At 44.4% G+C, this 23,624-nt stretch overlaps 1 protein-coding gene across 1 annotated transcript in view; it reads left to right on the top strand.

Moving 5' to 3' along the window:
• The first annotated feature begins 1,658 nt into the window (after positions 1-1,658).
• The window catches only part of ARID5B (AT-rich interaction domain 5B), a 189,637-nt gene continuing 167,671 nt past the window's right edge, over positions 1,659-23,624 (top strand). Inside the window, exons 1-2 of the mRNA XM_060034940.1 lie at positions 1,659-1,679; positions 2,105-2,359. Coding sequence (XP_059890923.1) covers positions 1,659-1,679; positions 2,105-2,359 — 276 coding nt within the window. The remainder of the gene's footprint in view (positions 1,680-2,104; positions 2,360-23,624) is intronic.

Below are 23,624 nucleotides of genomic sequence, written 5' to 3'. Positions count from 1 at the left end.
ACTAGAGGTGAAACGTTGCGAAAGCGTTAAAAATAGCTTACTAGTAATTTCAACATCCTGTAATTTTATCACAGATCAAGTTTCAACTGTCATACTATACAGACCTTATTCCCCATATAGTACATGTTTACTTTTTTAGCATGCCAGACCCACTTTGGAAAGATTGGTGCCAATATACTAAAATCGGAGGGGGGGGGTGGGTGTAACACTGAAAGGAGTGGGAGGAGGGCGGGGAAGGGGATGGGGGAGCGTGGGGGAAGCGAGTACACCATTTTACATCCACACTGCGAAAATGCAGTCTAGCCTGGCGGAGGACCGGCAGCTGGGTCGGAGCGAGCGAGGGCTTTGCAGTCTCTGCCTGTTCCTTGTTCTGTCGCTCTTAAGTTTCTCTGTGTTTGCATAATAGCCATGCATGCAAACCTCGCAATGCTCCAGGGCTCCAGAACAATAAATATACACATTTAAAGCCTTTATTGTCTTACGGTTCATGCCCCCGGTTTTCAACAGCTTAATTTCTGGTTGTATGTAACTAGTTTGCAAATGGATTTTTTTCAGTTTCAAACTATTATTGAGGAAGCTCCTCTCCCTTTTTGGCGGGGGGAGGGGTTGGGGGTGGGGGAGTAGCCGGTATATTATTCCTGTAGCGCTGGGTTATATAAACACATTATCATTTGAGAGCGCCCTTGGCGTCCATCAGCATTGTAAACACGTACTAGTGTATATACTTCAAAATTGAAGAATGCACACGCAGAACCGGGAGCCTGAATTCATATTCCGAGCAGACTCGCTGCTCGCATTTATTGATTTATCATGCATCGTTTATTGTTCCAGTCCCTAAATGCAGTCGCTGTCCGTTCAATATTGTTTGCAAAATCTTGAGATGTGTGTGCGCTGCTCACTTGTCTTTCTGTTTTTTTTTTTTTGCTGAGTATTTTTTTTGCGAAGCGAACAAATGCATTAATATTTATATGTTTATATAATCGATAACCCACTTTTCCCTTCGATGTAAATAGGCATCAAAAGATAATTTAACAGATTAGTTCTCGAAAACATGGCAGTGAGGAAGCGTAATTTAACTATCAAACAAATCTACATGTCTAATAACAGCAAATCTGCTAAGGAGCATTAGAAAGAGGAGCAGCGCCCCGGAATCTCTGCAGGAAATGTTCTTTATATTAGACATATACAAGCAGGTCCTGTCAGATGCACAGCGGAGCTCGCTAGCTCTCGTCTCCTCCAAAAATCTCATCAAATGAAACCGCTAGACAAGGGAGATTGGGAAGAGGTAGATCTCATCTTCACACACTTTTAGGGCAGAATTTATTTTTACAGACCTTCCTATGTAATTTTTGCCTTGATCCATCCTCTTCCCGCCGAGATCGGACGGAGCCTTTCTGCCGATTATGAATTTGATCAACCCACGGTTGGAAGGAAACCTACACATTTTTGACAGGAGCTGAAAATTGAGTCGTCAGAGAAATATTAGGTCACATTTTCAATCATTTTGGTGCCGAAGGGGAGGCGAGAGCTTAGTTTTATATTGAGACATTACGCCGGCTGAAGGCAGAGAATGTTTTTCCCTGCCAGGACCTGATGCAATCCATTCAAGCCAACAAGTTTGGAGAGAATGTTGAGTTCAATCAATTCAGAACGTCGAGATGGAGCCCAACTCACTCCAGGTATTTCGCTCTCCTCCGCTCCTCCGATCCCGGCACCCCCCGGCACCCCCCAGCCCCCCGGCTCACCCACACCTCTGCACCCACCCACACCCCCCACAAACTTTTCACCAAACTTTTACCCTCTGCATCCCCCCAAATCATTTTTATTGTTTAAAAAAATCCCTGCAGTGATCATACATACATAATGTAATTCTACCGCCTCAGATGGAGAGGTAGGGAGAGGTGGGGGGCCCGGAGTCTTTTTTTTTTTTTTTTTTAAGGGAGGCAGAAAATTTGTGTGGGCTCTATTATTTTTTCCACCCAGCTTTATATCTGTTGGCTCTTCTGTATTAAGAGTGTGGATGTCTGTGTGTAAATGTGTCTGGGAATAGACGTTTGTGCTCTGATGGCTACATTATTTATTTGGTGCTTTTTTTCCCCTGCAGTGGGTCGGCTCACCGTGTGGCTTGCACGGACCTTACATTTTCTACAAGGCTTTTCAATTCCACCTTGAAGGCAAACCAAGAATTTTGTCCCTTGGCGACTTTTTCTTTGTAAGATGTACGCCAAAGGATCCGATTTGCATAGCGGAGCTCCAGCTGTTGTGGGAAGAGAGGACCAGCCGGCAACTTTTATCCAGCTCTAAACTTTATTTCCTCCCAGAAGACACTCCCCAGGGCAGAAATAGCGACCATGGCGAGGTGGTAAACTTATATCTCCCTCTCTTCTTTCTTTATTATTTTTTCCCGTAGTAATGCTTATTACAGGGCAAGCTTGAAAATACTGTATTCACTTCTGCAGGCGAACAGAATCGACTTCTTTTTTAAAGGGGTAGCGCCACTAGCTGGGGCTCGAGTATTTTGCCATTGTCAGAGTTTGGCTGTCAGCTTTACAAAGAAGATCCAACTGCTGATTTTAGTCAAGATCAAATAACTTGTTCGAGAAGGGTTTTGTTCAAGGATGTGTGTATGTGTGTGTGTGTGTGTGTGTGTGTGTGTGTGTGTGTGTGATCCTGCTATTGCCGCTTGAACATCACATGCTTTTTATATTTTTTGCCTTTTGAAAATTTACCTTCGCGTCTGGCTCGGTAGGGGATGGGTGGATTTCTTTCGGTGGGTTTCGATATTGTTCCCGTTTTTCTTTTCTTTTTTTTTTTAAAGTAAGTATTTGATATGTTTAAGAGGGCGGAAATTACGAAATGGAGGCAGAGTGAGATCAAAAGCTATTGAGTTGGCAAAGACGTGTTGAATAAAGTGATAAATGACAGGTACTGGAATAATACATTCAAATAACTTGCAGATCTGCCCGGGCGGATTTCAAAGCGGTCGTGTAACCGGCACAAACACGTTAAGCATTAACAACTATCTCTCGTCCCCACCCCCTCCCCCCGGACAAGCCATTTGATGTTCTAGTTTTCAATTACTCCACGCAAAGTGGACGCCTTCCAGCGCGATCTTTGGGGATGTGTGGGACGCGGACGGGGGAGGGAAGGGCAGAGGGGTGTGTGCTCACCCCCTGGCCCTGCGGGTCCGGAGTCCTCCGTGCCCAGACGGCGCTCCTGGGGAGGGTGGAGAGGGACAGAGCCTCCCCGGCACGTTTCTGGGCGGCCGCGGGGGCGCTCGCCGGCGCTCCCGGCAGGACGCCCGAGGTGAGCCCGCTGTCACCGGTCGCCGGGGCGGCCGCCCCTATTCGGCTCTGTCATTTCATGTGTGGCCGCATTTCTGCGGGCTCCCCTCGTCAGCTGACCGACCTCAGCACCCTGGTACCTACCGGGGGAACTGTTTTGGGGAGGCTGTGCCTGCGGCGCGGCGGGGCGGGAGGGCGCGCGGCCGCCTGTCAAGGCTTTGTGTTGCCCAAGCGGGAGCAGGGCAATCAAACTCAGACTTCTGAGGGCAGCTAGCTCTGTGCCAGGCTTTCGAGCTGTCGAGGTAGGTGTAAGGACCTTTTTGTTAAGTGAATGGTTCCCCGTTTAACTCATCCCGGAGCTCGAAGCTGCCTGCCAGTCCTTCCAGAATTCCTTGGTCTGGTGGAGTTGATTGTACTTTCGGCACCTCCAGTTCGGTCCTTCTCGCCGAGATCGAGTTACCCGTCAGTAGTCTATGCCGGTTAATTACCGGAGTTCGTCAAAACGTTCGCCCTCGTTTCAGCCTCTTCGGAAATAAGCCCCTCCCTCCTCTCCGAACACCTCTCCCAACCCACACGCCCTCCCCTCCGCCCTCCCGGCCAGCTATGGGTTTTAAACGTTCACCTTTCCCGACGTCTGCCGGCAATTTTACAAAGGTGTTGTTTGGAAATGCTGTGAAAAATCCTGCAGCCTACCAACAGGTTGAGCTCTTTGCACCGCCCAAGGTTTGGCTCGGCCCCCTCCCCCGACCCAACTTTCCTGCGCAGCTGTCTGCCTTCCCCTCCCCCTCCTGATTTCTTATTATTTGCTTTTCAAATTTATTACTTCAACATGGCCTGTGATCTGGAAAAGGGAAGGATTAAATATCCAGAAAAGAGCTGGTGCCTAATAGACTTATGACTGAACCCAGAAGGAAATTATTCAGTGTTTTATGGGATATTTTGTGGCCACGCTCTTTTTTTTTTTTTCAATTGAAAGCGGAATATTTTTTAAAGACCTCGAATTGACCCCACTTGGTCCAGTTTTAATTTCTGTTGTGTAATTAAATAGTAAATTCTGATTTAAGAATAAAAGAAATATTAGCCGAAGGTTGCATCTGGTAGTACTAATGATAGTGAATAGATATATTTTTAAATACACGATTTTTTAAAAGACATTATTCATTATGGGGAAATGTAAGCGAACCATTTTAATGATCTTTGCGTTTCGTCGCTGCTATATGAGCCATACCTGAGAAAATTAATCTTGCCATTTAAAAGTAAACTCTAGGGGGTTTGGAGAGGGAGATGGCTCTATTTATATTCCTCAGCTGCATATACATCGTCTAATATTATGCATGATTTGTTTTTTAATGCTAACACGGCTGGTAATTAGCTGTATGATTATAGTTGTATATTTCATTAGGACTTTGGATGATGTCCTTGTGAATTATTCAGCCATATTAAAACAATTTTCAGTTGAGATAATGACACGCCTCAAAATTATGCAAATACAGGCTACATTGTGCAAAATAATTATGACAAATGTAAAGCAGGTAGAAAGTTTCCCAGTGCAGATCGGTTTTCCACCCTGGTGATGTCATTTCCCCCCTGGCCTAAGATAGTCGGTCATTCATTAGCAGAATGGCAGCAGCAGGCTCCTCTGGAGGAGAGCCTGCAGATACCAGCATTTACTGCTGGCACCTAGAGGGGGCAACAGGGCCCTCTCATTAAGACATTTGCTTTGTTTTCTCTTACTCTGTTAACTTGTTTATGTACAGCGAAATGATTTTATTATTGATTTTAAATAGTTTTGAATGATGCATTTGCCATTTGCAATGCATAACTGAAAGAGAAAGGTTTCCTGGTGACGTGCACTGTGCCTTGGAGAAAATGTTCAGCACATTTAAATCAGCCAGTACAGTTTATTTAAAGTAACCAAATGGAGGTTAATAATGTCTTGATTGAGCTGACATCAGCATCCATTTCAAAAGGACAGCCAGGACTCCGTATGCTTTTTTGGCTCAAGAACATCATTCTGTCTTTTTATGATTTCTTGAAATATAAAGACATCAGTTCTAAAAACAGGGAAATTATCATTGTGCGAGATTAGAAATAGCGTCCCTGTGTGGTTTGCTACGATCTGCAGAGGACAATTTTTTTTTTTTTTTGGTGGGGGAGGGAAATTTTCTTATTGATCTTTGCATTAATTGTATCAGGCTAGATAAGGCAGGGATGTGTATGCCCATTTTATAGATGGAGACAGAGGCTTGAAGAGTTTATGTGGCTTGTCAAAGGTCGCCGGCTAGAACCTAGGCCTTCTTAAGCTTTAGGGTTGCTTTATTTTCCCGCTGAAACCTACCCTTGGAACTAGAGCTTGAATACATCATATTATATTCCAGAAGTGTGTACTAAATGTGGGCAGTTCCTTGTACATTTTAGAACTATATCACCAGTTATTTAGGTAGCAGAATCATTCTTATTCTATAAAGTTCAGTTAATCCTAGCCAGTGTCATAGAACAATAACAGTTACATTGTAATACCATTATTAATAATCATTAACAATTTATTACTAGTTTAAGTAATGAGGATAATGTCTGGCCTGCTTACATCACTGCTGCCTACGCATACTTAACAGTGCTGGCAGCTGGTGTGGAGGAAAAGCATTCCAGAGACTCACATCTTGATTCTACAACTAACTATTTGTTTGCCCTTGGATAACTGTAAACACTCTGAACCTCAGTTTCTTCATCTGCAAAATGGGAACAATAGTAAAGCTGACTGGGGATTGTTATAAATATCAAGAGACATTATTATGGGCAAAATTACTTTATAACTGTAAATTAAATAAATAGAAAAGAGGGCTTCCCTGGTGGAGCCGTGGTTGAGAGTCCGCCTGCCAATGCAGGGGACACGGGTTCGTGCCCCGGTCTGGGAAGGTCCCACATGCCGCCGAGCGGCTGGGCCCGTGAGCCATGGCTGCTGAGCCTGCGCGTCCAGAGCCTGTGCTCCGCGACGGGAGAGGCCACAACAGTGAGAGGCCCGCGTACCGCAAAAAAAAAAAAAAAAAAAATAGGTGGATGTACAAGGTTGGATTTCAGCCTGACGGATCATGGGCTGGATTCTACAAGAAAGCTTGCTGGTCCCCTGCAACAGTGAGTGTGGATGAGTAAGTCAGTGATGCCAGGGAGTCAGTATCAAGCATATCTGGGCACTACAGATTTTAGCATGCAGCCAGGGTATCTATCAGTGGTTTGACTATGACCAGCCTCACTATCCAGTCAAAAATTGTTAAAAATCCATATTCACAAGCCCCTACTGGAATTAATTTATTTAGAATCTCTGGAATTGGGATCCAGGATTCTGCATTTTAAATAGTCTTGCTCTAGCTGTGTGGATCTTGGGCGAGTTTTAAACTCTGTGCCTCGGTTTTCTCATCTGTAAAATGGAAATATGGTACCTACTTCCCAGGATTATTTTAAGGATTAAAGGAGTTAATACATGTGAAGTGCTTACAACTGAGGTGGGCACATAGCAGAGTCTCCAGTAACGGCTGACTCATTATTATTATCATTAATATTAGTATCATTGTTCTCGTTAGAGTTTGAGACCACTACCATGGACCTTCCTAAAGAAAGCTTTTCTCTATGAGAGGGCGGCATTTAGGTTAGTTTACTAGAACATATAGCCAATTCAGGTCCCCCCAGATCAGGCTGGCTTTCATCCATATGGTGGTTTTAGCTGTGTTGCCATTATAAAAGGCTCCTTAAGGATTTACGTTTTAGTATCGAAATATGCTGTCAACTGGATCAGCAGGAGTTTTTAGAAGATCACCTGATCACATCACAGACACATTCTGAAATTCAGGAGGTGCTGAACTGGCCTTGCTCTGCCTGTGGGTGGCCACTCACTGGGTCTCTGGTCTGTTTCCATGAGCTGATTTCTTTTTTTAGAAGTTTCTGAGATCTCTTCAGTGTCCTCACTAGCCTTGCAGAATTTCTTTAACTTTTCTAAGCCTCAGTTTCTTCATCTGTCAAATGGATTTAATGGTTTCTACTTTGCCAAGAGAATTAGTAATAATAATGAAAAGGTCCTGGCAACTAGCCTCGTACCTATACATGCGAGCTCAGCAAATGATGGATGCTGTTATAATAGTTATCGTTTATTTTTAGTAATGATCTTAAGCTAAGAGAAGGAATATCTTTACTCTCTCCCTAGCAGGCCCTTTAGAACTAGGGTGAGAACTAATGAATTACATGGACAGAGTTTACTGGACTGTGACAAGTATCAGCAAACTAAGGCCAAAGGGCCAAATCTGGCCCACTGTCTGCTTTTGTAAATAAAGTTTTACTGGAACATAGACTGTTTATGTATCGTTTATAGCTGCTCTCAGACTACAGTGTCAGAGTTGAATGGTTGTGACAGTGACCATATGGCCCACACAGTGGAAAATATTTACTCTTTGGCCCTTTACAGAAAAAGTTTGCTGACCCCTGCCCTATGGAGTTGATCTGAAATAAGGAATGTGACTGTGTACCTTTTAGTCTTTCTTACTTGGCTTTGGAGCAAGATCCAGTAATAGAAGAAATACCTTAACATTAATATGTCAAAAACCTTTATATGTACAAAATTCTGTTTTAGCATTGAGCCTAGGATGTTAAAATTTGAGAATCAGTAGAATGTATACTAAGTTGTATTTTGGATGGTTAAGTTCCCAATTCCAGCCAATGCTGGTTTCATCTATCTTGAGTTAATGAAAGCTGCTTGCTGAGTGCTATGTGCTCCGTGCTTTGCTAGGTACAGAGACGGATGTGAAACAATTCATGATGTGGCTTTTTTTCTCAAGAAGCTTATCAATCTTGATAGAGAGATGAGATCAGCACACGTTTTTAAAAAATGTAAAAGCAATGTAAGATGTAACACATTGGTGAATTGTTCTGACAGTAAATGCAATACGTTTTCAAAGGAAGGGTCACTATCTATATGTTTTTGGAAAACGCATGTGTTCAACTCCTCAGCTGCTGATTGAAGACCTACTAGGTGCTGGACAGTGGGGTACTGAGATACAGGAGAATGGCCCAGCCCTCAAAAAACTCTTAGTCTACCCCCATAGACAGACACTGGTCCCAGAAAAGCTGTCAGACTCTTATCTGCATCCCTTAGTTAAAGTGGAGATTAACTAAGGTCACTATTTATTTGTAGCCTTTCGCAATCTTTCTGGAAACTATGAAGTACTGTCTTCACCTTTGAGGTCTTATTCATTCCATGCATATTTATAGAGCACCCATTTTGTGCCAGAGCCTATTCTAGGCCCCGACATCCAGCATTGAACAAGACAGACAAGTACCCCTGCCCTCAGGGGACTTACAGTCCAGTGTTTGGTTTTAATCTCCCAGGTAGTTTTTACATGGTGCTTCCTGGAATGGTTATCTGTGTGCTTTTCCTGTGCTTGTCACTCCCTCTTCCCCCTCCCCACTGCAGTGCTGTTCTCAGAAGCAGAGGGTTGTGTCTTACTTACCTCTGGGTCTCCCCACAGCAGTCAGTGCATTCATCAAGTATCTACTGAATGACTAAATGTCATGATTAAAATGAATGCTTCCCCACAGCCTGCTTTCTTTAAGCTTGGCCCAATTTCTTTCTTTCTGGCAGAGGGTCATTCACCTGTGGGCCAGCTCCAGCAGCCCACCTCACACTTCTTTCTCTTCTAAAATCCATATCATTTTGCACCATAGGCTGTGAAAATGCGCAAAGGTTTTTTTTTTTTGGTAGAACTCGCCAAAGAAATTAGTGACTATTTGGAACTGAATGATCAGGCGAGAGCCAGCATCTCCATCTTTTTTTTGTTTTGTTTTGTTTTGGTTTTTTGCGGTACGCAGGCCTCTCACTGTTGTGGCCTCTCCCGTTGCGGAGCACAGGCTCTGGATGCGCAGGCTCAGCGGCCATGGCTCACGGGCCCAGCCGCTCCGCGGCATGTGGGATCTTCCCGGACCGGGGCACGAACCCCTGTCCCCTGAATCGGCAGGCGGACTCCCAACCACTGCGCCACCAGGGAAGCCGCAGCATCTCCATCTTTTTGAGCATGTTTCCAGTCTTCAGCCATCAGCCTATAGAAAGTCAGGGTTTTGGGGGAATTCCCTGGCAGTCCAGCGGTTTGGACTCTGAGCTTTCACTGCCAAGGGCCTGGGTTCAATCCCTGGTTGGGGAACTAGGATCCCACAAGCGGCACACGGTGGCAAAAAAAAAAAAAAGTATTAAAAATAAATAAAGGTTGTTTAAAAAAAAAAAGTCAGGGCTCTGGGGTGGCAGTCTGCGGAAAGATGGGACTTCAGGGAAGGGGAGTCACTTCTCACCTGAGTGTTGGTTGGCAGTTCCGGCGAACTAGCATGTTTTCCAGACTGATGGTCTTGACGAGGCCACGTGTTTGATAGCAAGTCAAAACCGTAATCAATTAAAACCTGTCTTGACATTTAGAGTGTCAGGCACATACTAAGGAATGTTATTTTTATGGAGTGCACGAGTCCATACATGTAAATACTTCGCTGTTAGTTATTAATAAAGCATGCCATTGTTCATAGTGGCATCTAGTGATACATGACTCAGGCTCATTTATCAAAGTCTAGTTTTAACCAATATCCAGAATATAATTGCTGGAATCAAATGGATTTGCTTGTCATTTTTTATAGCCAGGGTGGTTGGATATCTGCCATCTTCTACTCGGAATAATATTGTAGCTAGTGATTACCCGTTGGCTTGGCTTTTAAATAAATTTGAAATAAATTTATTGATTGTTGGCTTAAGGATTCATTCGCCTCTCAGAAATGTGGTCATGGATTCCTGCATTTCTTGAAAAATCTGCTCCTGCGCCCTCGCACGAGGATGGCTTTTTCTAGCCGCACCATGGTCCTTGCTGGCCTCCTGGAGATTAGAACCTAGGCCTTGGCCTTTGAAGAGCATGGCTCGCATCCTGTACTGTGAGCACCCATACTGACGACACGTTTCCAACGTGCAGATCATGCTGATGATTGAAAGGGTGCTTTAGACTCATGCTAATGGCATCAAGTCTCCAGTACACACTTGCCTACATTAATTCTGCTTTTAAAATCAGACGCATTGTTAACAGCGTTCAAGATGGATATGTGACATTTGTCACACAGACTAGGACGTGTGGTTTAACTGCGTGAATTTTCTGTAGGATCTTTGTGGCTGTATGAATCGACGCACAGTGGTGGGTGTCCTTACACACATGAACATCAAGTTCCGGGTCCCATCTCCATCCTTGAACAGAGAGAAAAACTGGGGGTAGAAACCACGTGTTGCTGGTCAATCTGGTGGCCCCATAACCATCTCCCCTCTCCCCACCTTTCCTTTCTCATGACTCCAGCGCACCTGGGCTGGGATGCGCATCCCTCCTCCCCAGAGTTGAGTTCCAAGCCGGATCAGTGGCACTTAACATTAAACTCTTGTCTTTGAGAATAATAGGCTTTGCTTTGTACACCCTCAAGCATGTTGAGCTACTGTGCAGGCTGGAAAATAAAAATGTTCTAATTGTGTCTTTTAAATAAGCATAGGATTGAATTAATTAGACCATATTTTGTCTTTAGTTGCTTAGTTACCCAATAGTATTCCTGGGCACGAGTAAGATAAATTGGCTCTTTTTGTGCTGCCTGTGTCCTTTAATCATAATTACTGTATTGCTTAGGAGAGTAAAGCATACATAGGTTTTGAATTTTTTATTAATAGTCAAAAGTATGCATATGATATATAAAGTATATGCTGTTTAACCTGTTTTATATGCTTTTATGTGGGAAGAAGTTTTACTGTGGTGGTAACGTTTGCATTAGTTGCTCAAAGATGTAGTTCTGGGAAATACATAATTGAAATGTTTTTGAATTGCTTTTTCTGGCCTTTTCAATCTTATTCAAAATAATAGTGCCTCCAGTCCTAGAGCAGTCATTCTCATTCGATTTAACATCTTTCTTTGCACTGCACGCGCAGCGCCCAGTTTTAACCCTGCAGAGCCTAGATGAGGTTTTGTGATTCATGGGCCTCACACTTTGTGCCTTATGTTTTGGGGTTCACACTGTTGGGGGGCAGCAGAGCGCCTGCATCCAGCAACCATTACTCCAGTGCCCTTCGCTCTGGCACTCTTCCGTGTTCCTCACAGAAGGCTCCAGGGTTGGAGATCATAAGAGTTTGTTGTAGCTTGGACTGGACAGTGCTATGTGCTTGCCTTCTAGGGTCATGCAAAATGGGATGTGGCTTCTGGAAGGAACTTGGGTTTCTAGCCCCCTATCCCACCCCTCCACCACGGAGGGCGGCAAGAGTTGGACAGCTTGATGTAGTTATTGAACAATGGGAGAGTCTGGCTTAAGACCCAGCATGTGTGCTGGGCAAATGTATGTGAAAATCGACCCCATTGTTCTGTTGTATTTGAAAGCAAATAAATTATTTACAGATATTTGCTAATTAAAGCACATGTTGTTTTACCAGCACAAAAGAACACGGTATTACTGGAGACAAAGAAGTAAGTGCGAATAATCTAATCTTGATAATTCTGTGTGTTCTTCTTAAAGGACGAATATGTTTAAAAATATGTACATATTTGTACATATCAAAGTGTGTGTGTGTATGTATATACAGATATGTATATATGGAGGGGTGTGTGTGTGTGTGTGTGTGTGTGTGTGTGTGTTATTCTCACAAAGGAAGCCTTGCATACTACAGAGATAACAGGCCAAGTTACCATCCAGTTACTTGTCACTAGGCCTGCTCAAAGCTCCCTGTGGAACATTGGAGATGGAAATCATGTTGACAGAATACTGTTTTCCCTTTAGTCCTAGCTTTGCTTGCCGTCATCTATTTTGAGCTCAGCTCCGAGTACCATTGGGAAAAAAGCAAACTAGCCAGATACTGTACCAGGGAATAAAAATGTTCTCATTCATTACCTTGTCCTCACACTTTCCTCAGTGATGGGCCCAGGTTTAGTGGTTTCTATTCTGTAACGACCCAACTTTGGCGACGTTCTGATTGGAAATTTGCCTTGTGCAATGAGGGCCTCTGACGTGCGGTGAAGCCATCCGATGCAGAATAGGTTGTTCTGATGTTCTGAGACCTTCTCCTGGCATGAACGATAGCCTGTCCATGGGTGCAGCCGGTCCCTCTGCCTCTGCCGTCAGACATGTGTGCTTGTAGGCAGGACTGGCCAGACAGCTCTTGGCGCTGTTGATCACGATGACCAGGAAGACTTGCCATGCTTATCTCAGAAAAAGCCTCCTGGCTGATGTGCCATGGACGTTTTAATAGACTCACAGGATATTCAAGAGAACAAGTCCAGCCCCCTCTATTTAATAGATGCACAGACTAACCAGAACCCAGTCCCTCAAGCACAGTGGTCTGCTGCTTTGGGGAAGGGCTGCTCTCTTGAGGTTACCGTCTGAGGCAAGGAGGCAAGTGTTTCCCATGGGCGTGTTCAGGTGGGTCGTTCCAGTGCCCTGTCTTACACCAGTAGTTGGTGCCTCTGTGGGAGATCACTTTTATAAAGTCACTAATGGAGTGTATGGTTTTTATTTTAATGATGAGATACTTACCAAAGGGTGAGTGATTACACAGAAACCAGGCTTTGATATTCAGGATCCCCTCTGGATTTCACCTTTATTACCCTCATTTCCAAATTCTTTCCTGGAGCCAGGAGGGCCCTCTGATAGGGATATTTATATTGACTCAAGAAAAGCATTCTTGGTGATAAACAGAATTGGCATTTCTGCTACCGTCTGATATTCATGGATGGTTTCTTCCATTCAGAAATTTTTATTGTGTGCCTGTTATGTGCTGGTTCTCTGCACTGGGATATAACAGTTAACACAGTGACTAATACCCAGATAAAGATTTCTGTTCTTATGTTACTCACTGTCTAAAGGAAGAAGGAAAAGGTGAGTTCATTGATTTATCCAAAATGGAGGAAACCCATCACCAGACACTGTAGTCTTAGAACCACATTCACACTTCCTTCTTCCAGGTGCACAACCCAGAGGAAACGTCCCAACTTGCTGTTTTCCAAAACCATTTGCAAAAGTTTCACCCACAGTGTTTTCAATGAAGTTACATTTTTTTTTCTATTGAGTAGCTATTATGTGTCAGGCATTGCAAATAAATTAACATATAAATTAAATACTCATTTAGTTCTCAAAGAAATTCTCTAAGGTTGGTAGTATTGTGACATTTCCACACTTTATAGACTAGGCAACTGAGACCAAAAGAGGTGTTAAGTAACTTGCCCAAGGTCACATCTAAGTGAGACTGAGAGGCAAGATTGAAAACACCGGATTCTCGATTCTGCCAGGTGATCTTCATATCCCCCTATTTAGAATATATTGAGAAATATATTATATATATTTTCATTTTATACTGACCTATTCTTTATCTGAGCCTTTATGAATAGTTTCTTTTGGTCCTTCATCTATTTATTTAGCATATGGTTCTTGAAAGCTTCTATCCTGCTGTCTGGGAACTTGCATTCAAATTGGCTGTTGACTGATCCGCGAGTATTTGGTAATAATACCGCGCACCTGCTCAGTAAAGTGTTTGCACGGGCTCTTTAAATCCCACAAGCCCACGGGAGGAGCCAGGCACCTCCCTCCTGAGCGGCGTCTGTGTGCAGGCCGTGCTGGGCCCTGGAGAGACAGGTAGGAAACCAGGCAGATCCTGCCTTCGTGGGGCTTGTCACTGGGTGGGGAGCACAGGCACGATTAAGCAAACAATCCTAAATAAATGGGTGATCTTGTGGTGCGGTCAGCATGGAGAAGGGAAAATACAGCGACCTATGATGGCGTACCTGATCTTGTTAGGAAGGTCTCTGGAGGCATTTTGCAAGAAGTAGTGTTTGAACTCAGGGCTAAAGAGATTCCAGTGACGATTGGGAAAAGGTTGCTTGGTAGGATGTGGAGGGGGGAGCGTTCTCCCTTTGGCATGATTTCTGGGCTGAGCCGAATCTTGGTGAACCCAGGAAACAGGTTGGAGACGCCCACTGAAGCCCACTGGAGGCACCTACTATTTTAGATCCCATTGAGACACCTGCGTAGCATTTTCAGAACTGATTTACATTGGCTGGCTGGCTGTGGAGAAGTAGAAAACGGAGCCGCAAACTAAGGCCTATAGGCCAAATCTGACCCACTGCCTGTTTTGTCAATAAAGTTTTATTGGCACACAGCCACCTGTTTACAAGTGGTCTCTGGCAGCTTTCACACTATCGTGGCAGAGCTGAGTAGTTGCGAGTGACGCACAGAGCCTCACGTGTTTACCATCTGACCTTTTACGGTAAATGTTTGCCTGGCCCCTGGTCTGATACGACTTTAATAAAGTTAGTAGTAAAACTAGGTGCCGACAGCTTTACATGGACATTCTGTTTACTCTTAACAGCCACAGTACTATGAGGGAGGCTCTAGGGCCATGTCGTTCTGCAGGCGGGCAACCCGAGAGGCTAGGTAACCCGTCCAGGTTTCTAAGTTCACTCATCAGGTAAATGAGAGAGACTGAATGGGAGCTCGAGCTGTCTTGATTCCAGAACACAGGCGGCAGACGCCTCGTGCTGTCCTGCCGACAGGTCGAGGAATTGGGGGTTGTATCCGAAGAGGGGTGTAAAATTTGCTGAGGTTTTTCTCTGTGAAGTAAAATAGCACAACTGCTGTATCCTGTTCAAAAACCACCTCCTCTATGATGTCTTCCACTGACGAGGAGAGAAAGGAGCCTGGAGCAGAGGCACAGGTGTGGGCCGGGCAGGGAGGCCGAAGTGGATGGAGCCAGGCTGGGAGACAGAACCGGGGAGCGTGTGACTCGTCTGGACGTTGCCCCTCGGGTCCTGTCGAACGTTGCATGCGGGCAGCAGTGTCATTTGATGTTGCCATATCTTTCCATTTTTTCAAGAGACGTGCCAGAAAGCCAGATTTTTGTGTGGTTTTAGTTGGCAGTTCCATACAATTTTTAAGAAAACACTGTGGGCCAAACGCAACATGTATTCAGTCTAGATGTGGCCCACGGGCTGCCACCTTGCACTCTCTGGAGGAAAGCTTTGGAATATTACAGTTTTGAAAACTTTCTCACATTTGGCCCGTTTTCTGTCATGAAGCAAAAGGAACCTGTTAGTCCTAAAGGGGCAGCAAAGGGAGGAGGCCAGGCAGCCCGGTGGGCAAAGCCCTCACTATTTTCTCCAGCCGAAGCTCCAGAGTCTGGAGGGATGGAAGGAATGGACGGACGTGCAAGCTGGGGAAGTCAGGAAGGGCACAGGGATTAAGATGTGGGAAGAAGGGCTTCCCTGGTGGCGCAGTGGTTGGGAGTCCGCCTGCCGATGCAGGGGACACGGGTTCGTGCTCTGGTCCGGGAAGATCCCACGTGCCGCGGAGCGGCTAGGCCCGTGAGCCATGGCCGCTGAGCCTGCGCGTCCGGAGCCTGTGCTCCGCAACGGGAGAGGCCCCAACAGTGAGAGGCCCGCGTACCGCAAAAAAAAAAAAAAAAAAAAGTGGGAAGAAAGAAGTGTGTGAGTGGGGAGGTGGCCTGGAGCCACGCTGAAGGCGCCCTGCCGAAGGGGGTTGTGAGCAGACTCTTGAAAATACTTCGGCCTCTCATGGGTGGAGATTTTTGGGAGTGAGAATGACAGAAGGGGAAATCCTTGGCAGATGAAGCCATAGGCAGGAAGGCAGGACTTTGCAATGTTGGATGTGGTCTGTGTTCGGCAAAGGAGCGGGGCTGTGGTGGACAGTGGGGTAGACTGAAGCCAGACCTCGGGTTGTCTAGCTGGTCAGGTTGGACTTGAACCTAGAGGCAGTGCTGATTAATAATTTCACGTGTGTGTTTTTTCCTTCTGTTTAGAATGTAAACTCTTAGTCTCAAAGCTTGGTAGAACCACATGTGCGTATGTACTCTGGTAGTAGCTGCACGTCATCTTGGTCTGTTACTTAATTTTTCTGGGGTCTCTGTTTGCTTATCTGTGAAGTAGGCTAATCTTGCTGGGCTGTGATTATCAAATGAGACTTGTATGGGCATAAAGTCTCAAACCCTGACCTGGCTAATAGAAGACCCAGGCCTTTAGCAGATGCTAGTCATCGACCCTGTCCTTTCTGGTCCGGGACCAAATCCGAACTTTATTGTCTCCATGAAGTCTGTCATGGTGCTAAAACTGTTAATAGCCCCTTACTAAGTAATTTATTGGTTGAATCATTGGGTTACTATTGTTTGAAAAAACAATAACTAAGAAAATTATCAATTTAAATTGAGTTAAACTTCCTGGTTCTCCGTCTGTCCTGAGAGATTTTTCTTGTGTTTAGGTTCAGAGTTTTTGATTCATGTTTGAAGTTTCCAGTCACTGTGAAGGAGTCACCCTGCAGCCCATTCTGCTCTGTTCTATTTGGGTCTTAAAGGACCCTCAGGGGGCATTTCTTCCATCAGCCACAACAAAATAAAAAGAGATGGGAGTCAAGAGACCAAACTTGCATTCCAGATGTCCCATCTCAATGTGCCGAAGAAAGTGCAGATCTGGTGCTTCCCAGGTCCCTCCCCTTTCATGATGCAACCTCTGGGAAACCTGGTGTTGATGTGCTGAATGTGCACAGCATTGAATTTATTGTAAATACCTTCCCTTTCCCGCCATTTAAAAATAGCCTCTCCTAGTTCTTATTTTTCAAAACACCCCTAATCTGGAACTGGGTTTCACCCCCTTGTCCTCTCCTCCTTTTCCTCTTTCAGTGGTGGTAAGGAGTGTAATTCCAGACCAACTCCTTTGAGATGTGTGATGCCAGGTTCTTTCAAAAAGCAGAAGGCATCAGCAGGAAGAAGTTTGTAAAGGGCTAGAGTCCCAGCCACAATGGCTGGGGAATCTTAGAAGAAGGATCTTCAAAAAAGAGACTGCCTGCTGGGCCATTAAATCCTTTTGCTTTGGGTTAATCCCACAGTGTTTATCAGATGACTAGGATTCAGATGAAAACACTGCTGTAGTACCCAGGCTCCTCGCCAGATTATTCCAAAATCTAGTGTACATGGGTTATAGATACAGAAAATAATTCAATTCTGTCTGTCTTAAGTGAGATAATCGGTTCCATTCTGTTTCTTGTGCGCATTCTCCGTAATAGTCTAATTGTGTTCTGTGCTCCTGGGGGCTGAATGTGTATTCAGCAACAATGCATTGGGTTGTGAAATACGCATCCCCAACTATCTGCGCAGGCAAGAAGGAGGTTCTAGTAAAAAGGCGGAAGATGTTTTTTCTAATGCAAATGATATGAATCACACACATGGTAGTGTCTTTTAAAATTATCAGTAGGCTCTGTTTTTTTTCTTTACAGTTATAGGTCCTGTTTCTCCACATTTTGGATGTTACTAGATCAGTAATTCAATAGACAGCCAAGCAGGTGTTCAAATCACTTCTGACCCCCAGAATTCCTTCAATGACCCCTCGAAGTAGTGGACTGAAAACATTCTCAGCATGACAGAATATTGAGGTACCTCAGTTGCCTTAATTCTTTTTTTTTTTTTTTTGGCCTTAATTTTTAAAGGCTATTTTCTGCCTTTTTTCTCTCTTTTTAAGGAAAGAGAAGCCTTGCTTTGATCTTGGCCATGAGGGCTAGAGGATTGTGTATGTACAGGACCTGTAGATTGTACATGTAGGCAGCACCGTTGTCTAACTGGTCAGCTGTGCCAAGACCCTTGAGAAGGTGAGAGGAGGACAAGAGACGTGAGGCTTGGAATTCTTCTGCAGCAGCGGAGGACATAATATAATCTTGCTCTTAACATTTCTATTTTTAAATAGAGGCCTTTTGACGGCAAACTTTTATTCAGTTCACTTCAACCAATATTTATTAGTACACACAAGGTACCGTGGAGGTGATAAAGAGATGAGTAAGATTGGCCTTTCTCCCTCTAGTTGCTTAGAGGAGAGAGAACAGAAAGTCAGCCTTACTGGACAAGCTTATATTTTATTCTGCCCCTTCCGTCCTGAAAGGGATGCTTATACTGTTCTGTAGTATTCTTGGAGATTTCTATGGATAACCCCCAAAAAGAAAAGATCTCTTTTACACGCAGTTATTTCAGGATTTAGGCAGTTGCATAAAGCATTCTTCCATTGGCTTGTCAACCTCTCAGCAGAAATTAATCTAATTTCCAGGCACAGTTAAAAACTGGTATTTAGCACCTTGTTTCACAGGCTTTATTTCATTGTCACACAAAAATATGTCAACATATTCCACGTTCAAAGATGAGTGTACTAGCTCTCTATTGTTGTGTAACGAATTACCCCAAACTTCCCATCTTAAAGCATTTCTCGTTCACAGTTTCTGTAGGTCAGGAGTCTGGGTAAGACTTAGCTAGGTGTGTCTGGCTCGGGGTCTCTCAAAGCTGCAGTCAGGGTGCCCGGCGGGCCCTGAGTCATCTCAAAGCTCTCTAGGGCTAGAATCTACTTCTGAGCTCACTTCTCTGCTCCTGGGCTGTTGGGCTGACAGCCTCCTTCCTTGTTAGCCGTTGACCTTGACCTCCCTGGTTCCTTGCCGAGCTGCATGGGCTTCTCCACAGGCCAGCTCCAGTGTGGCAGTTGACTTCCCTCATCGTGTGTGAGCCAGCCGGGAGCCACAGTCCTTTGGTAAACTAATCTCAGAGTTGAAATCCCATCACTTTTGCCTAGGTCTGTTTGTTAGATCTGGGACATTATGTCCAGCCCATATTCAAGGGAAGGGGATCACACAAGGGCATGAATACAAGGAGGTGGGGATCATTGGGTGTCCTTTTAGAGGCTGCCCGCTACAATCAGCGGTGGAACCAATCACCTTAGTATAAGCTAGTCTGATGTGGATTGGAAGATAGTCTTCTTACCCTGTCTCGCTCTTTTTTTCTCCTTGTGTTGTTATTATGTATTCTCCTTGAGTGGTTCTTCCAAATACCTCCCCACTCTGCTGGGCATTTAATTATAGATGATGTACATAATAGATAGCAGACTGCTTTAATCCTTCAAATATTTGTTAGTCTTAGAGCATGTCAACAACTTATATTGGGTCTTTCTAAAACCTAATGTCATACATATATAAAAATTTATTTAGTTATTTTATTTTATTTTATTTTTGGCTGCGTCAGGTCTCAGTTGCCCTACGGCATGTGGGAATCTTAGTTCCCCGACCAGGGATCGAACCCATACCCCTGCAGTGGAAGGTGGATTCTTTTGCCAGTGGACCACCAGGGAAGTCCCAAACCTAATGTCTTGATCAGTGAATTTGGGGGGTTTTGGTGGAAAGGACATTGCGTCTGGTGTGATGATGAGTCTGCAGAGAGAAGGGGAATGAGGACGCTGTCGCTGGTATAATTAAACAGGCTCCTAAATGCATAAAAACATAGGTATGTTTCATGCACAGTGGTTGAGGAGGGGCATTAAATCAGGTTGGCATATGTCCATGTAACTAAGTCCTAAACATCCAAATGAAAGGGATTGTTGTCCCAGTTTGTGTTTCTAACAGGTGAACCTATAGGAAACAAGGATCTCTCAGCCACTCTTCAACTCTGTGCGTATGTCAGGGAGCAGCTGGCCTTCCATCTTTTAAATTCTGTGGAAATTATCTGTTTCACAGGAAAACTCCACTGTTCCTCTTTCAGGGAAGATGCAACTTGGTTTTAGATAAAGTGCTTAAAACACACCTATGTAGGCATTAAAGGTTTGAGAAAAGGGTGGCATTAAGCAGATTCTGGTCAATTATTTTTTAATATCTTTTCCCAGTCTGTTGATTTTCTTTTCACTTTTTATTTATTTATTTATTTGGCCATGCCACACAGCATGCGGGATCTTAGTTCCCTGACCAGGGATCGAACCCGTGCCCCCTGTAGTGGAAGTGCGGAATCCTAACCACTGGGCTGCCGGGGAATTCCCAGATTCTGGTCAGTTTTTAATAATGGAAATTGATTTATGGGGGTAGCTTCCATGCGAAACCTGCCAGAAACTTAGAGAAAAGGAGTCCGGATTCAAATTTAGAAGATGTATCAGCTATAGGATATATGTATGCTGTGTGCTTTTTCTTTCACCTTGAATTTGACAACATACGGCGTCCCTCCCAGTGCCTTTGTATCCTGTTCCCTCTCCGTGCAGATTTTATTATCTGGCCCCCCCACTCCCCTCTCTGCCAACACACACACACGACGTACCCTAACCCCACACACAACTGTAGGCTCCAGGAAGGTACGGATTTTTATGTTTTAATTTCTGACTATGATCCCAGTGCCTGACATATAGTTAGTGCTCAATAAATATTTGTTGAATGAATGAGCTCACTTATGACAGTTTCTCATTGTATAAATCACACTTAGCTGAGGACTGTGCTTTACTGTGTGTCCTGTGTCCCCCACCCCCGCTAGACTGCGGTTCTTCCCCAGCCCCCTGCTGTTCCTAGTGCCTTGCGCAGCTCAGAGTAGATGTTCCGGACATTGAAAGTGAAAGAATGAATGGATTCTCTGGCAAAGGAGACTAGAGAGAGAGTAACCTTCACTTCTAGGCAAGGAACAGGAGCCCTGGGCACTGCCCATTTCTGAAGGGCAGCACCCGTGTCTTCTTCATCCTTCTCTCTCCGTGGCTGGTTCCCAGTCCAATGCCTGGCACAGAGCAGAGTCAGTGCAGGTTAATTGGATCAGATTGAGTTGAGTTGGGGGAAAAGCGCAAACAAAATCCCTCCTGACAGTAGCACCGGATGAAGCTCAGCTTGTGATAGCTCCTTCTGGATTCCCTTTTGCAACTGTTTTGTCGGAATGCCCAGTAGCATTCATTCACTCATTCGTTCATTCACGCATTCAGCTCCTCCTGGTGTCTACGGACTATCAGAAGACGTGGAAGGCAAGTTACAGCCCCGCCTTCAGAAAGCTTACCTTGAGGGAAACTCGGGCTTTATTCTCTGGTTTATACCGCCTCTCTGAGGTGGCAGGGAGTTGGACTCAGGCAGCCATAGTTGCTCGTGTCTGTCCTCTGTGTTGGCCTCCACACCACAGTCTTTGAACAGGAGTAGAAAGGTCACCAACTGTGGTTGCAAATTGGCTCTTATGTTAATCCTGGCTTATTCAGAAACACTCAATATTTTTCCAAACTGAGTTTAGAGCTTTTGACTGAAGCCTGAATCAGTTACTGTGTCAGAGCATATCACTGGTATGGGAAAAGCTAGAACTGTAAAATACAAAGCCCCTTTTAAGTAATCCAATATAGGATAATTACATTATTAAATAAAGCCGTGGGTCTCAAATTATTCCACTGCCCTCGTACATGTGAGGGTAATAATGTGAACTGTGCTAAGTGAACAAAGTGAAAAAAAATGTGTAACAAGAGGGAGCATGTCTAAATCATATGTTTATGTTTAAATAAAGGCTACAGAAAACAGGAAGATTTACTTGGTTTCTACACAGGCGTAAGGCTTTCGCTGACTCTCTGAAGACTGCTCTTCTCGTTAATGACAGCAGTATACCAAGGTGCTGTGCACGATCACCAATAACCTTGACTCTTCAGTCGGCTCCCACCATGATTTCCATAGACCAACAGGGGCAAAGAATTTCCTTCTTCCTTTTAGGGTCTTGACTGAATACGGGCCCTGCTGAACTTCGTACCTGGGCAGTGTGCCGTATGCCTGTAAAACTAGGTGGAAAGAAGGTCAGCAGATGTAAAAGTAATGGTTTGAAGCCACTCACCATATTAGAACATCTCGGTTGGGTGGTGGTTGAGTTTGGGTTTTATGGTTACTGTTTTTGCTTTTAGAGAATGTTCTCATAGGTAACTCAGCTGTGCGTTAACCCTGGAATTGGCCTCATTTATCTTCTTTTGTTTCTGTTTTAATGGCCAGAGCTAAGTATGTGGGGGCCAAGCTAGTTTTTATTATGGCGACCTGAAAGTAGTTAAAAAATAGACTGTGATGTTAACACCCTATTAATTTGGCTAAAGGAAGGGTAGGCTGGCTCAACCATTGACTTAAGGCATCTTCTCTACATATCACATGCTTGCCTGTTTAGAGAGGATGCTGGGATGCATTTTCTTGATTTCTGGGTAAATTTATTTTTAATCTTAGGGAGGAAAGAAGATGCATGCATAGTAAATCCAAAAGGAAAGAAATGGAACTGGGAATTAATGAGAGGATGTTACTGGGGCTTTCTTTAGAGAGGGCCTTCTGGTCATGGGAGCAGGCTGCATCTTAACAGGTTTTAGATTAGCGAGGATTAAAAATGTTTTTAGGAATATTAAAATACTTAGGGTTTTTGAATTACTTATTTGATACTCAAATGCCTTTGGCTGTGCCAGGAAGGATGGTCACATTACGTTTGACAAATCGCTGCTCAGAGCAGTCTTCTGTTTGCTTACTCCCTGTAATTGCACCAGGATGGATTTCCAAAATTCACTGAGCCACAGGCATCACCCCAGTGTCTGGTGAGGGGGAGGGAAGAGGTTGGAAGAGAAGGGGCTGGCTTGGGAAATTGGAACCCAATACACTAATCAGCCTCCGTGGCAAATCCATTTCATCGTGTTAAGGGAGTCCCATTAACCCTTAGCAAACTTGAGAGGATTCCTGCGTCACTCAGACAACAGGAAAGTCTTCACATTTTTAACTAGTGCGTGTAGTCTTACTTTGGGGGCAAAACCAAAATACACATGAAAAACTTACAAATCTTTTTGTCCCAAAATGACCTTGAGTCCCAGCCACCCCAGGAAATTGCTGGGAGATGGGGAAGGTTCACTTATCCCAGGATAGGAGTAGGTTGGAGTGTTACTACTATAAAGGCTTAGAGACCAATTTCCCAGAGAAATGATAGGCTTAGCAAGCTGGTTTCTGGTTCTACTTCAGTTTTGTCATCTCTGAAATGGGCCTGAGGAGACCTACCTCAGCGAGTCCTCATGGGGATTAGATAAGATGATGTCTGTTAAATTCATAGATGAACGTCTGGGTAGAGTAAAGCACCTCAGAGTTTGCCACCGCTGTATCCTTGAAGGTTAAGGAGAAGCCCAGACATTCTTAATTTGTTTTCCGGCCCACCCTTGGCCTTGGAGGTACCCAGCAGGAGCTCCAGGGATATTATTGTCCCCAGACAAAGAATTAAGAGGAGTAGAGAACATGCACAGTTCCTTGCAGGTGACATCTGAAGATCGCTCACCCTCCTTCCCTCATTTTCACTTAAAGTGATGTTATGTAATAACAGTGATAGCCGTCATTTCTTAGATGCCTGTGTTGACAGTTGTACTAGAACTACTCCAACAGCCTAGTTACCCTGGGAGGTGGGTTCTTTTACCTGATTCCCCCCGCCCTTTTTTTTAAATGAGACCTTGGTGAGATAATGTCACGTCCCAAGATTAACATTGACATTAAACACATTAGAGCCACCTT

Source organism: Delphinus delphis, chromosome 16 (assembly GCF_949987515.2).
Source record: "Delphinus delphis chromosome 16, mDelDel1.2, whole genome shotgun sequence".
Classification (NCBI taxonomy): Eukaryota; Metazoa; Chordata; class Mammalia; order Artiodactyla; family Delphinidae; genus Delphinus; species Delphinus delphis.
This window is presented reverse-complemented; position numbering and strand designations above follow the sequence as displayed.